Source organism: Orycteropus afer, unplaced genomic scaffold, assembly GCF_000298275.1.
Source record: "Orycteropus afer afer isolate SDZICR_OR568_19922 unplaced genomic scaffold, OryAfe1.0 scaffold00381, whole genome shotgun sequence".
Classification (NCBI taxonomy): Eukaryota; Metazoa; Chordata; class Mammalia; order Tubulidentata; family Orycteropodidae; genus Orycteropus; species Orycteropus afer.
In genome coordinates, this window is record NW_006921968.1 from 1,370,577 (window position 1) to 1,386,523 (window position 15,947).

Here is a 15,947-nt window from a genome sequence, read left to right on the forward strand (position 1 = left end):
GTTGAGGAATGTCCCTTCTATTCCTATTTTGCTGAGAGTTTTGATCAGAAATGGGTGTTGGATTTTATCAAATGCCTTTTCTGCATCAATTGATACAATCATGAGGTTATTTTTTTTTTTATTTACGTGGTGAATGACATTGATTGTTTTTCTAATTTTGAACCATCCCTGCATACCTGATATGAACCCCTCTTGGTCGTAATGAATGATTTTCTTGATATATTGTTGGAGTCTATTGGCTAGGATTTTGTTGAAGATTTCTGCATCTATATTCATGAGGGATGTTGGTGTATAGTTTTCCTTTTGAGTGATGTCTTTGCCTGGTTTTGGTATAAAGGTTATGCTTGCTTCATAATATGGGTTAGACGGGATTCCATCCTTTTCTGTGTTTTGGAATAGTTTGAATAGGATTGGTATCAGTTCTTCTCTGAATGTTTTGTAGAATTCTCCGGTGAAACCGTCTGGGCCAGGACTTTTTTTCTTGGTAATTTTTTGATGACCTGTTCAATTTCTTTTTTGTTATGGATCTGTTCAACTTTTTCACATCAGTTTGTGCTAATTTAGGTAAGTGGTGTGTTTCTAGAAAACTGTCCATTTCTTCCAGATTTTCAAATTTGCTGGAGTACAGTTCTTCATAGTACACTGATATTATCCTTTTTATTTCAGTTGGTTCTGTTGTGATGTCACCTATTTCGCTTCTTACTCGTGTTATTTGTATTCTCTCCCTCTTTTCCTTTGTTAAATTTGCCAGTAGTTTGTTAGTTTTATTGATCTTTACAAAAAACCAACTTCTGGTCTTGTTGATTTTTTTCTGTTGCCCTTGTATTTTCTGTTCCACTGATTTCTATGCAAATTTTTATTAGTTCCTTTCTTCTGGTGACTGTAGGCTTTTCTTGCTGTTCTTTTTCTAATTGTTGGAGAAGTTGGTTTAAAGTGTTGATTTTGGCTCTTTCTTGTTTTTTGATGTGTGCATTTATTGCTTTAAATTGGCCTCTGATCACAGTTTTTGCTGTGTCCCAAAGATTTTGGTATGTTTTGTTTTCTTTCTCGTTTGATTCAAGGAATTTTCGAATTTCAATTTTGATTTCTTCTTTTACCCAGTCTTTCTCAAAGAGAGTGTTGTTCAGTATCCATGTGTTTATCTTTTCCTGTTGATCTTCCTATTGTTGATTTCTAATTTAATAGCATTATAATCTGAGAAGATGCTTTGCAGTATTTCAATGTTTTTAATTTATTAAGGCTTGCTTTATGGCCTAACATATGGTCTATCATGGAAAAAGTTCCATGTGCATTGGAGAAGAATGTATATTGTGCTGCTGTTGGGTGAAGTGCTGTGCAGATGTCTATAAGGCCACGTTGGTGGAGTGTATTGTTTAGCTTTTCTGCATCTTTGTTGAGTTTCTTTCCAGTTGTTCTCTCTTTCAAAGAAAGTGGTGTATTTAAGTCTCCCGCTATGACTGTGGAGTCATCTATTTGGCTTTTCAACCCTTTTAACGTCTGATTTTTGTATTTTGGGGCTCTTTCATTGGGTCCATACATATTTATTATTATGGTTATATCTTCATGTTCAGTTGCTCCTTTAATCATTATGTAATGTCCTTGCTTGTTTCATATGGTGGTTTTTGTCTTAAAGTCAATTTGATCAGAAATTAATATTGCCATTCCTTTCTTTTATGGTTGCCATTTGCTTGATACCTCTTTTTCCCACCTTTAATTTTTAGTCTGTTTTTGTCTTTGTCTCTAAGATGTGTCTTTTGTAGACAGCATGTTGTTTTTGTTGTTGTTATGTGCCATCAAGTCATACCCGACTCATAGTGACCCCTCCTTGGGTTGCCGAGTCAGTATCACCACAGAAGTAGATTGCCCAACCTTCCTTCCAAGGAGTGGCTGGTGGGTTTGAACTGCCGGCCTTCTGCTTAGCAGTCAGGTGCCTTAGGCACTATGCTACCAGAGCTCCTATGTAGATACCATATTGATGGGTTTTGTTTTCTTACCCAGTCTTCAACTTTCTGTCTCTTGAGTGGTGCGTTTAATCCATTAACATTCAGTGTAATTATTGACAAGTATGAATTGGTTGCTGTCATTTTGTTATGTGTTTTTTCATGGCGTCCCTGGTTTCTTTGTTCCATATTATTTTCTGTGCTGAGCTCATTATGTTTATGAATCATGTCATAATTTCCTTTGTGGCTGTTGTTTTAGTATTTGTTGAATATTTGTGCTTGTCCTCTTTTTTATTGTGATGTGAAGCCTCATTATTATTTTTCTTTGAGGTTACCCTGTGATTTATAATTTTCTCCCAGAAGTTAGAACATTCCATTCTATCCTACAACTCTCTTGACTTCCTCACCATTTAGAAGTTCTGTCATTACACAGTATTTTCCGTTTTTGGTTTGTAGTTGTTCTCACTTGCCAATTGATGTCTCTGGTTCCCTGTTTACAATATTGTAAGCTCATTTTACTTTGGATATGTCCATACCTATGGTTTCTGGGTTATGTCATCTTGTGTATTAATGGTTGATTGTTATTTGCTATTTTTGGTTCTCTGTTCAGAGGACTCCCTTTAGTATCTCTTGTAAGGTTGGTCTGGTTTTAACAAATTCCCTTAGTTTCTGCTTATCTGAAAATCTCTTAATTTCACCATCATATTTGAGGGACAGTTTTATTGGGTATATAATTCTTGGTTGAAAAATGTTCTCTTTCAGAGTTTTATATATACCATCCCATTACCTTCTCGCTTGCATGGTTTCTGCTGAGAAGGCAGAGCTTATTCTTACTGGCTGTCCTTTGTAAGTGACTTTTTATTTTTCCCATACTGCTTTCAGGATTCTGTCTTTTTGTCTTTGGTTTTGATGTGTTTGGTGATGATATGTTTTGGTAGTTTTCTTTTGGAGTCTATCCTGTTTGGGGTTCATTGGACTTCCTGAGTGGATATAGTCTCATCTTTCATCATATCAAGGAAGTTCTCCTCCAACAAATCTTGGACAATTTTCTCCGTGGTTTTATTTTTCTCTTCCTTATCTGGAATTGCAGTGACACATAGGTTATTCCTTTTGATGGCATCCCACATGAACCTTAGGCTTTCTTCATTTTGTTTTGATCTTTTTTCTGATTGATCCCTTTCCAAAGAAGTATTCAGGTATTTGTCTTCAATCTCTTTAATTCTGTCTTTCATTGCATCAATTCCACTCCTTAGCCCTTTTAATGTGTTATCTCTTTCAGACAATTTAGTATTAATCTTCTGGATTTCTGTCTGTAGATTTAGAATCATTTCTACTTTTTCATTTATTTTGTCATTTTATCTTGTATTTTCTTCCATAATTCTTATAGGGTTTTGTCTGTGTTTTCCTTGGTCCGTCTTTCAATCCTTTGAAGATACCTAAAGACAATTCTTTTGAATTCCTCATCAGAGAGTTCCAATGCTGCTTCTTCCTCAGGGATGTATTCTGGGTCTGTATCCTGCTCCCTTGTTTCTACCACTTTATCCTGCTTCTTTGTGTGGACTGTGATGGTCTGTTGTCTCCAGGACATTGGGGCGTTGTTGTGTTAAGATGTCTATTAACTGTTTGTGAAGATCAGCCAAGGATGATTCAGGCTTTTCTTGATGGTGGTTTATCATTGGCCCCTTGGTGGAGAAGGAAGTGGTGGCTCTCAGTAAGTGAAGCTGCAGGAAGTGTGGGTGTAGTTGTGTCGTATGGGGACTGTTGCTGTCTCCCACTCAGTTAAACAAAAATAAAAATTGAATAACCATCAAAAAAGTAAAAGCAAATGGACAAAAAATACACTGTTCAATCACACAGTAACAGTATCCAAAAAGAAAAAAAATGGAAAAAAACTCTGCAATATCTGGGGAGAGGGCAATAAGTGAAAAAAGGTAGAGAAGGAGAATAATGAAGAAACAATGGGAAAAATGCAAAAAGAAAAACAAGGAATGGGCTTAACCACAAGATAGAAAAAAAAAAAAAAAAAAAAGCCAGCCACCTGACATGCTGGCAAATGCTGCAACCTGGAATAGGGAAAAGAAAAAAGTGAAAACTACAACCTGGGAGGGGAAGAATAAAGAATAATTGTAAAAAGGACAACGGTTTTAATAATAGTAGTAGTTTTAAAACAGACAAAAATAAACAAACTAAAAAACAGAAAACAAAAAAAAAGTTGAGGCAGGGTGGGGCTGGCCCCCCAGGCTCCTTGTGAGCACACAGACTGGGATGGAGTTCCTGTCAGCCCAGAAAATGGTTGAGAGTGAAGAATGGCTACACCTCCGTTCACCAAGAGTGTGGGGGGTATAAAAGTAACAAGAGGAATCTCGGACCTTTCCAATCATGCGGGTCCAGGATATCCTTGGGGTTCCCAGCAAGTGGAGCCTGTTCTTAAGTCCCTGGAATCTGGGAGAATGCTGTCACTTTAAATATCCAAAATGGTCAAGCTGCTTGTAAACAATCAAAACGGCTGTTCCCTTCAGACAAACAAAAGTCCACAACTCAGCCCCCAATCCTGTTCGCTGCTTCTCCTTTTATTCCCCAACCGCCAGAGCAGTCCTCAATCAGTTCCTGGCTAGCAGTACTGATTTTTAGGTTAATTCTTATGTCCTGCCACCACTCAGGAATATCCAAGCTGTCTGTGCCATCAGGATCGCTCAGGATTGCTGCCAGACCGCAGCTCCCTATGTCTCCTTTTTGGTGTTTTCATGCAAATTCTTCTGCTGGTTGGGGTTTAGTCCAGTTCAATATCCTTCCCTTCAAGGCTCAGGGGTCCAGGATTATCTTCTGTGTCTGTGTTAATTGGTTCCCCTTTTCTTTGTTGAAGACAGTCTGTGCAGTCTTTCTGCCTATTCCGCCATCTTACCGGAACTCTCCCACTTTCTTGATAAAATCTTTTGATGAGCAGAGGTTGATTGCCTTTGAAAACATATTTCTACTTACTTGAACTTAAGTTGTTAATGCTTTAAACTGTTAGAATATGTTTTGCCATCTTGATATTGTAAATATTTGATACTCTTTTTTTTTTTTTTTTTCACAGAACAATCTGCCAAAGCAGACAGATGCAGAGAGTCTGTGGGAGGTTGGCTCCTGTCTCCCTCACAGCCCGGGCCGCCCCAAGCTTCTGACAAGCAGGCAGGCTTAGCAGAGTTGTCCCTGGAGACAGAGGGTGATTTTCCTTCATGTAAAAATGTGGGGAAAGCGAAGCCCCATGGTGCAAGGTCCCGAGCTGAGCACAGAAATCCTGAGCTTGTCACATGGAGTCAGAGTGACGCTGAGAGCACGGCCTTCTCTGACCATGACCCCTTGTTTGATGAAGACCTTCAGGCTGCCATTGACTTCTTCAGACTCCCACCTCCTCTTTTGTCTCCAGTGCCCTCACCCCCTCCGATATCCTTGCCACACCTGGGGCCTTTACCTGTGAGTTCTGCTCTTTGATTTGAATGTCAGATGGTGCATGTCCTAGACTGTTAGTTGCACTCGGATTGTGAGTGGAACTAGCCATGTGCATTTTAGACCCATAAGGTGTGGTGCTGGAAGGAACATGCAGGATCTCCAGCACGTGGCCCTTGGGCTGCTGGGTGGCATCCAGTGAGTGTGCAGGAGGAAGGGGGTGGCCCGGCAGAGTCCGGGAAATTACCCTGCACAAGTGACAGGAGGGAAGGAGGTGGAAGACAGTGCAGCAGGACACTCAGTGGTTGACAGGTGGAAGACTTTTCCGAGGACAAAGCCCTCTGCCCTGACGCTTAACAGACCTGGGAGACGTGGTTCTTGGTGACATTAGCTCCCAGGGTGGGCATATGATTGAGGCAGTGAATCACAGATAGGAGGGGACAGGTTAGGGTGATAGTGGAGAGTGTCTGGAGCGGAGGGCCTGTGGGGAGAGAGGGTGGCTGGTGTGAAGCCGGAGAGATTGATTTGATGACAGCATCTTACATCTGGCCCTGGGAAAATGCTGAGGTGCAGGAGTGAACGCGACAGTAGGGATGATTCAAGAAAGGTGTGACTGGAGTGTTGGCCTGATGTCACCTGACATGCTGGCAGTGCTGGTGTGTTGTGACGGTTGCAGGAGGTGCCGTCCATGACGCCTGTGGGGAAGGGACCTGCAGGGGGAGGACAGTAGATAATTGTGGCCATAGGGGACTGTAGGAGGTACCGCACCTATGTGAAAAGACAGTCTGGAGCCTAAACCCCCTTTTCTCAGGTGTGTCTTAGGATACTTCAGGAAGCACGTACTTTTATGAATATGCGTAGTTGATGGAAACATTCTGCCTGTTGAATTATTGGTTAACTGGTATAACTTTTCTCTTCTTTGAAGGAAACCTACTCTGGCGAGTACACAGACTCCAGTGAGGATGACTCTGGCCAGCACCACAATTCCGCTGAGTCTGTTTTTGAAGATGATACAGCTGAATCTCAGAACTACTTTGGCTCATTCATTAGAAATAAAGGAAGCAGTACCCTGTTTAAGCAGCCTGCAGCCCACGCAGCTCCCCGAGCTCCAGACACGGGCGCAGTCAACGCAGCGACAGCTATGCTGAGAGGCCCCCCAGCCTCTCCCTCTTTAGCCAGTGAAGAGCTCCTGACCCCACTGTCTCAGTCCATGACTGTCAATAAAAGAGACATTTCAGACGAAGGGCAAAGGCAGGCCACAGTCAGGGAGGTGGATAAGTGTGTACAGACTGAGGAGACAGTGCCTGGTCCCACCAGCGCACTGGGCGTTGAGACGGTGTCTGGCCACTCAGCTACCACCAGGTGCTCAGCACTGTGCCTCTCTCCTCTTGGCAAGAGGCCACTGAGTGAACTCATTGAATCTGGGAGGAAAACCCTCTTATCCAGAATAATACGGTCACCCCAGGCAGAGTTTGCTAGGCAGATAGTCCCTAACGAAATCGCTTCTGAATCCGACCGTGTGCGTGCTATTTCTGAGCTCTTCCACAGAGTGTCCAGAGAACTGGAGATGGGGAGAGACGGTGCGCAGGGCTTTGCATCAGAATCGCTCGAATCTGAGGAGGAGAGTGCAGGGGATGTAGCGGACACGGCAGAGCTGGAGGTCAGTGCTGGCTTCTCCTCGGCCTCCCAGGTGTCATCTGTCTGTGGCGGTCCCCAGGCTGCCTCTGGCTTGGAGGACGATGGCGGTGTACATCCTCCATCCAGGAGGGTCTCCTCAGAGGCACCTTGTCCAGAGCTGAGACCAGCCCTTGAAGCCTCAAGCCCCAGCAGCCTGCAGTCGGAGATTATACCCATTTCTGTAGGCAGCAGTGAGCCAGAGAGCAACCTGCATGCTTTGAGCCCCAAGTTGGGGGCTTTGAATTTCAGCAGCCCGAGTCATAGTGGGATCCAGTGGGTAGAGACTGTCAAAGGCACGAGCACACTGTTTTCAGTTCCTCAGTCAGTATTTATGAAAGCAACGAGAAACGGGCAGTGGGAAAGCGAAGCCCCTACAGCCAAGCTCACACGTGAAAAGTCGGACTGCACGTCCTCAGTAGCTGCTCGGAGGGGCCTGGTCAGGAGCAGCTTTGGCTCTGCGGAAAGCCCTTCATGGCACCAGAGTGCTGTGCTAAGGAGAAATGAGGGGGCCAGTCTGGGAGCTAAACCAGAGCCCAGACAGCAGCCCAGCCCTCGGCTGCAGCAGACAGCGCCACCGGCAGAAAACGGGGGCTCGGCGCCCAGACTCGGGCCTGCTGTGGAAGGTAACCGTGCTGTACTGTTCAAGGCTGCTTCGTGGCTGCCCAATCAAGTGTCAGTTATCACAAAACAGGCAAAACCTGCCAAGGCCCAGAGTGCTGTCCCTGAGCCACGCACACTGTGCAGGAGTGAGCCTACGTCAGCCACAGAGACTCTCGGTTCTGGGACTCAGCCTGTGGCATGCACATCACAAGGTGGTAGAGGAGAGGAGGGCAGCACACAGACGCTTGGGGGAGTGGCTGCTACGCACAGGACGTCACCGGAAGGTTCTGCCTCTCGGAGGCAGGCAGGTGCGAATTCTCCAGAGAGTCTTGTACCAGTAGAAAACTCTCCTTGTTCCACAAACAGTGTATTACCTCTCTCCTTTGAAAACATCCCAGTCCAACCCCAGGATGTTGTGGCAGGAGCCTCTGTCCAAGAGCAGCTACAGAAGCAAAGTCAACCCCTTCCTTCCACAAGCCCTGCCATGTTTGGGGTGGACGTTGATACATCGCCAGCCACGGAAACAGTGACCTCGAGAGGCTTCCCCTCTGATGGTGAGGCCCCGGCTGCTGGCAGTGGTTCTCCTGGTGTAGCGTGGAATTCTCACGAGCCTTCGCAGCTGAAGTCTCAAACTGCTGGTGCTGCCTTGTCTGGAGGTTTTGCCACCATGCGTACCGCCTCTCCTTCAGCCTTTTGCAGGAGCGATGGAGAGACCCATGCTCTTAGCCAGGACAAACTTCCTGACATCTTGTATTGCTACACAGGCCTCCGTGAGGGGGTTGAGGAGGACACGGAAGTGGAGGAGAGTGAGGCTGTCAGCTGCAGTGAGGGTGAGAGTGAGATTGGGCCCGTGGGGGGCCATGGGCAGCAAGTCTCCAAGGACGACCTCCTAACCGATTCCGCAGACGCGGACGCCCTCCAGACCAGGCCTTCCATAGAGCTGGGTCACCTGACCTCGGCTCTGCAAGACGTGAACATCAGTGCTCTTTCTGAAATAGACAGACTGTCCACATCGGAGGTGGTCAGGTTCCTCGAAAGCTGTCAGTTAAGAGACTGCAGTTCTGGGGACTCTGTGTCGGAATGTTCCAGCAAAGGAGCTGTAACTACGGAAATGAGCAGAGAGCTGAGGGAAGGCAGAGACTCAGGAGAGCGGCACCAAACGCAGCTCTACGAGGAGGTGACACCAGGGACCTCCGAGGGGTCGGCTGTGTTGGAAGAAGAGGACTGTCCTCTAGGAGATGCAAGTCCGCTTCCCGAGTGCGCGCTGGAAACACTCTCCGAGGTTCTCACCACGATTAGGCCACACCTTGGAGCACGTGATGGGGGCCCCGACGCTGCAGACACGGGGGATTTACTGCTCTTAAACCTGTCTACCGTGACAGCTGAAGATGTGAAAGAAAACGCTCTACCTCACAGAGCAGCTCCCTGTTGCTCACACCCTTCAGAACCACTGCCGCTGACCCACGCCGGCACAGGCAGCTCTCCCGCCAGCGCTGGCTCTCAGGACAAAGCCCCTCGGTGCACACCTGAGGCCACTCACAATGTGGCCGGGCGGGTGGGTGGTGAGGAGGAGGCCCTGTTGAAATCTGAGGAGCCAGCTCACCCGGGCTCATGTCTGGGGCCAGGGCAGGTGCCTGAGCAGAGTTCTCATGGGCTTCAGTGTCAGAGGGTGACAGGGACCTCCGAGGTTATCAGTGTGCTTGTAAATAAGGATCAAAACCTAGTCATTGAAAAGGGGGACAGCTGGACAGTCATAAATGGTGTGGCGGTCATGCCAGGCGTGGACCAGGTCATACTGTGTGACGCCCTTGGGGACACCCAGATTGCCCCAGACCCAGGCCTGGAAGCTGACTGCATTGCAGTCACTACTGCGGAGAAGTCCCCAGAAACATGTCAGGCGGACTCTCCATTTCAGGAGCCTCGGGGTGACAGTCCCACTTCACGCAGCCAGGAGGATGCTTCGAGCAGTGGTCCGAGTGCCAACTTTGATAAAAGTCGGCTGCGTAATAGGCCCGTCAGACCCAGTGTGCGGATTAGCTCTCAGATATACAGTCAGGACTTTGAGCCTCAGATTGCGGCCTCTGATCACACGTATTGTAACTCCAAACTCGAGCCGTGCAGCAAAAGTAAAATTCGAGCCAAACTTTCCAACAAAGACCAGCCCACCAAACCAGGAAAGCCTTCAGCACCAAGCAGAGCTGAAAGGGATCAGAGTGAAGTTTCTCAGTCATTGTCAGGAGAACGAGGCGGCTCAAAACCTCAGCAAAGGCAACCTCAGACCATTCTAGCCAATGCTGATACATCCACGCCTCCAGAATGTTCCACCGACACGCTGAGCAAGATACGGCAGGAGGTGGGTGCCCCCTTGCCGCCTCTCCTTGCTCCTCTGATAGCAACGCCTCCCAGGACTTTGCGGCCGGTCTCGCCTCTCGGGTCCAGCTGCAGTCCTTCCTCTCCAGCCTCTCCCGTGGGCCGGATTTCTCCGTTAGGTGATGCGCCGACGTCTCCCATGACGTCACCTTTGCCAGAAGACTCAGAGCGTATCTCTCCTTCCTGTGCTGCTCCCTCTCCATCCGCTGTGCCAGCCAGCGAGAGGGCACTGTCCTCTCCTCTGCAGTTCTGTGCTGCCACCCCAAAGCACGCACTTCCCGTGCCCGGCCGACTCCCTGCACGGGCACCTGGCCCCACTGCTGTAGGGGGCACCCAGGAGAATTCCGTTAAAATCCTCGACACCATGTACCCAGAGCTGTCTGCCAGGGCCCGGACCCTCAGCATCTTGAAGGGGAGCACCCAGCCCCCCAGAGGCCCACCCGCAGACTGCAAGAGTTCTCCAGGGCCTGTCGGTGCCGTCACACGCTTCAGAGCCATCGCCTCCACGTCCACTGCCTTCGTGAAGACCGCGGGCAGTGGCGGTAGTGACTGTAACCAAGATAAGTCAGGTGATTCAGGGGCCTGGCAGGACTCCAGTGGGAAGCGGGCATTGTCGGCATCCATACCACGGAGTGCTAAGCGGTTACGCCTGGACAGTGGGTCCCCAGAATCAGAGACCAGGGAGGCTGGGGCAGAAGGAGGTGGTAGGAACCTCCGAAGGAACTATTCTGAACCTGAAGTTGTACCAACAAACGGGGAAAGAAGTTGTTTTGCTCCAGCTGCTAACACAGTTTCAAAATTGCCTTTAAACCCCAAAGAAATTGTGGGATCACACAGTCAGACCATAACGAGTGCTCTGAAGAGAATTGCAGAGGCGTCTTTCGATCTGTTACCTGTCATTCGCAGCCATGTCTATGTGGGGAACATCTCCAAAAAGCCTGTCATGAGAGATCAAGAGAAAGAAGTGGTTTATGAATTTAGCACAACAAAAAAGGTACGTGCCTGCTCCACTTTCTCTGCACTAGGGACCTCCCACTCTCAGAGACGGCTGTCAGCTTGCCACAAAAGGAGTGGCTGACCCGAACCATGTTCTGTCTGCCTGAGAGGACTCACGGAAGCAGGACAAGCACTGCGTTTCTAGCCAGCCTTTAAATTTGATCTGTGACACCCTGGTGATTTGACCATTTGTAGCCAAAGAACTTAAAACTTTAAGAAAAACAAAATGCCAGGGTTAAAATGCCTCTTTCTGTTTAATTCTGGCCTGTTTAGGGGCTCAGGATGATTGACTGCAAAGCATCCCTGACATCACATGCCACACCCTCCCTGTCCCTTCAGTGGTATGATGTACACTTTGATCTACACGGTTACCCCATCAGTGGTGTGATCTACACGGTTGACCCCCAGTGGTGTGATGCACACGGTTGAACCCCCAGTCACGTAATCTGTACACTTGACCCCTCAGTGGTGTGATCTACACGGTTGACCCCTCAGTGGTGTGAGCTACACAGTTGACCCCTCAGTGGTGTAATATACACGGCTGATCCCCCAGTGGTGTGATCTACACGGCTGACCCCTCAGTGGTGTGATCTACACGGTTGACCCCCAGTGGTGTGATGCACACGGTTGACCCCCCAGTCATGTAATCTGTACACTTGACCCCTCAGTGGTGTGATCTACACGGCTGATCCCCCAGGGTTGTGATCTACATGGCTGATCCCCCAGTGGTGTGATCTACATGGCTGATCCCTCAGTGGTGTGATCTACACGGCTGACCCCTCAGTGGTGTGATCTACACGGCTGATCCCCCAGTGGTGTGATCTACACGGCTGACCCCTCAGTGGTGTGATCTACACGGCTGACCCCTCAGTGGTGTGATCTACACAGTTGACCCCTCAGTGGTGTGATCTACACGGCTGACCCCTCAGTGGTGTGAGCTACACGGTTGACCCCTCAGTGGTGTGATATACACGACTGATCCCCCAGTGGTGTGATCTACGTGGCTGATCCCCCAGTGGGATTGTCTACATGGTTGACTCCTCAGTGCTGTGATCTACACGTTTAAGTGTTTTTGGAGTCTTTCAAAAAGATAGTGTGTGAGGCCCCTCCCTGCCGTAATGAATGCATATGTTCATGATGGGTGGGACAGGGATGTGCACATCCATGTATGTGGTTTGTAATAGGCAAACTACAGGTTTGTAAGTTTGTACACACCCACCTGGATGCCTCGTGTGGATGGTTTCCAGGCTTCACGGATCAGACTGCATTGGTCAGCCTCAGTCATGACGGCACAGGTCTGTCACTTCTCTTGCATTGCTTGCCTTCGGTGGGAGCAGGAGTGTACACGACTTTGAAAGGATGCTTATCATGAAACACATTTATTAAAGCAATTATCTAACGTCTTCCTTGTTCTAGAAAAGTGTTACCCAGTGTTTGAAAAGTATTAAGCAGTGTGAACATATGCAGTAGGTTGGAGTTTGCTAGCTATCGGTGGAGTGAAGTTCGAGTGGGTATAACCTGCCAATAAATTACTTTAGCTAATACCAAGAAATTACCATGTGTTCTCTGGTGACAGTGACAGTAGGCCAACAGGTGTATTCAGACTTACTATATGGCCTTTGCAGCATCAGTGACAGGAGAAGACACACAGGTAGGGACTTCTTGAACCCCCAGGCTCTTGCCACTTACAAGACTTAAAATTAGTTGGCTACCCCACTTGGGCTCACGTATAGCAAGGATTGTGAGGCTGGCACAGGACCAGGCAGTGTTTCATTCTATTGTACATAGGGTCGCTGTGAGTTGGGGCTGACTCCACAGCATCTAACAGCACCACCACCCTGCCTGTCCCCGTGGTCTGCATTCTGATGCATTGCAGGTTTTCTTTGTTCAGCAGATACTTGGAAGTGTCAGCTGTTAGGGGGACTGAAGGTAGCCACCCGTGTACAGTGCCTTCTCATGTTTTCTTCCGTCAGCACCTGGCAGAGTGCTTGCTGCACTCCATCCTTTCCGAGCTGCATACCCAGAAAACAGCTACGGAGCACAGTTACGTCCACGCCCTCTGCAGAGTGTACGTGGGTGTCTGTCGGCAGCTGGGAGACTTGGAGAGAGCTCGCTTGTTTTGCTACAGCATACTGAAGGAAGGTATGTTTAGATTGGGGCATTTTGCTAAAAATGCACTAATTTTATTTTATTTTTTCACAGCATTGTACTTCAATCTATATTTTCAGCTAAGACCGTTGGGTATCTTTAAAAGAATTTTACGTTTTATGCATTTAGCAGAGGGCATAAGTGACGTGGCTACGTGATTGTCAGTAGGCCGATGTAGTCATCCTGCGTTCAAGGCAACACATACAGTCTCCCTTGGGTGTGGTAGAGTGTGCCTCATTGCTGTGGCTTTGCTGTATTTCAATAGGCTGATACAGTCGTCCTGCATTCATGTTGGCACGTACGGTCCCACCTGGATGTGGTAGGGTGGATCTCATTGCTGTGGATTTGCTATCTTGCTTGTGGAGCTGCTTTAGATTCTGATATTGTCAGTTGCTGTAGAGTGGATGGCAGCTCCTGGCAACCCCATGTGTGACAGAATAGGACTGCTCCTGAGGATTCTTGGCCGTAATCTTTATGGAAACAGTTTGCCAGGCCTTTCCCGCACAGCTGCTGGGTGGCTTTGAGCAGCCAACCTTTGTTGTTGTTGTTGTTGTTATGTGCCGTCAAGTTGGCCCTGACTCAGGCAACCCCTCCTTGGGTTTCCGAGGCAGTATCACTACGGAAGTAGATTGCCCCATCTTCCTTCCGAGGAGTGGCTGGTAGGTTTGAACCTCCAGCCTTCTGGTTAGCAGTCAAGTGTCTTAGCCACTGTGCTACCAGACCTCCCAAATTGCTTATATCACCCTGGCTCTGAAAGAGTAAGTACAAAATAAGGGGATCCCGTCAAAGCAAGGACAAGATGGGCTCGTGTGTTGTCACGGGCTGGAAGGGGTGGAATCTGTCAGGTAAGTCAAGAAGCTCAGCAGAGGTGACAGGAAGAGAGGAGAGGCCGTGAGTGGCCTGAGCGCTGGTCTTCTGTTATTTTTCCCCTTAGACTCTTCTCCAGCCTCTGCCACTAGATCAGATGAAGATTAATTCCATTATTTAAAAAACTCAGTGAAAACTTTGGTGAATAGTGACATAGCCACCAGGTGCCACTGAGTGTTGTGTCTGAGAGTCTCACCAGATGCAGAGGTTGCTGGTGGTCTGTTACCGTAACGTTCATGAGTGTGTCAGGGCTTGACTGTATTGTCCACTCTGAGTATCGGCTGGTGGCTGCCCGCTTCCTTTCCTCCTTTACACTCTCAGTCACTCTTATTCAGGGCGTCCCTGAGGAGTGCATGCTCAGTTAGGGGTTCCATGGTGACCAACACCCAACGCAAGTGCTCCGGTCTCTGGTCCAAGGGCTGGCAGGCATCAATAAGGCAAACACATCAGGATGTTGCTGGGGGCCGTGGAACATAGACGTGTATTTCCTCCGCTGGGTCATTGTCTCACACAGCAGGCTGACTCTCACCTCAGGGCGTTGTGCCTGTAGGTATTTGCCCCTGGATGCTTTCTGTGAGATGTGTGTGCACCATGCCATGCAAGCAGATCTGAGACCATCCGAGGAAGCAGGGAAGCTCCTTGTCAAGGGGTTTTGAGCTGAGTTGTGGAGATGCTACCTTTTCGATGGCCTCAGAAGATCTTTGACCCTGGAGTTCCCGTGAGGCACCGTCCATAGGTCCATAGCAGTGCTTAGTTAACTTCCTAGAGAGGGCCATTAGCTGTCTGTTGCCGTGTAAAGCATTACCAGAACTGTGTGGCTTTAAGCAGCACACATGCGTGATTTTGCAGTATCTTTGGGTCAGGACTGAGCCTGGCTTAGCTGGGTCCCCTGCTAAGGCCTCTCTCAAGACAGCAGTCAGGATGTGGGCAGGATGGTTCCCATACGAGGCTGATCTGGGGAAAGGTCTGCCGTCCAGCTCCCATGGAGGCTGGCATGGTTCAGTTCCCTGCAGTTGGTGCCCCAGCAGGCTTCAGCTTCCGCCTGACTACTGGTCTGAGGCTGACCTCATTTTCTTACCTGATGAGCCTCTGCTTTTAATAGCTTATCTTACAAAAACCAGCAAAGAGAGTGTTGGCAAGACCGGAAGTTGAGTCTTATGGAATGTGATCATCAACATGGTATCTGTCAGCATGGCCAGATTCTATTGGGGAGAGGAATGCCAGGCCCTGTGCACACAGAGAAGTGATCACACAGGAGCAGGAGCTGCGGGGCACTGGGCTGACGGAGAACATATGAGACCCCGCTCCAGTGGCCACGTGTCATCTGTTACATGTTGGCACTGACATGGTATCTGTCAGCATGGCCACATTCTGTTGGTGAGAGGAATGCCAGGCCCTGCCCACACAGGCAGGTGATCACGTAGGAGCAGGAGCTGCGGGGCACTGGGCTGACGGAAAACGTATGAGACCCCGCTCCAGTGGCCATGTGTCATCTGTTACATATTACTGTTTCTCATCATCTTTAGTTTAAACAAAACTTTAAAAATACAAAAATAATTCTCAGCTGGTGGATTATATAAAGAGGAGTCATGGGCTTTGTTTGCTGACCCACCACTAGTGTCAGGTTTTCAACCGTGATTCACTAGATAGGCAGATAAAGAGGAGAGTGTGACCTTCTTTAAGGAACAGAGGCTACTAGGAAAAACTCAAAAGCTGGCCTATATGTTGAATTTAGCAGACAAAGGTTTTAAAATGGCTATATTAAATGCAAAATGTATACTGACAGAGAACTTCCAGAAATGCAGGCTGGTTTCAGGAGAGAACGTGGAATGAGGGATATCATTACTGATGTCAGATGGATCTTGGCTCAAAGCAAAGAATACCAGAAAGATATTTACTTGTGTTTTATTGACTATGCAA

General features: G+C 48.0%; 1 protein-coding gene across 1 annotated transcript in view; it reads left to right on the plus strand.

Annotated features, from left to right (window-relative positions):
• ICE1 (interactor of little elongation complex ELL subunit 1) overlaps nt 1-15,947 on the plus strand; it is a 97,622-nt gene that overhangs the window by 39,621 nt on the left and 42,054 nt on the right. The window contains 3 exon segments of the mRNA XM_007953261.2: nt 5,059-5,429; nt 6,295-11,010; nt 12,986-13,154. Coding sequence (XP_007951452.1) covers nt 5,059-5,429; nt 6,295-11,010; nt 12,986-13,154 — 5,256 coding nt within the window.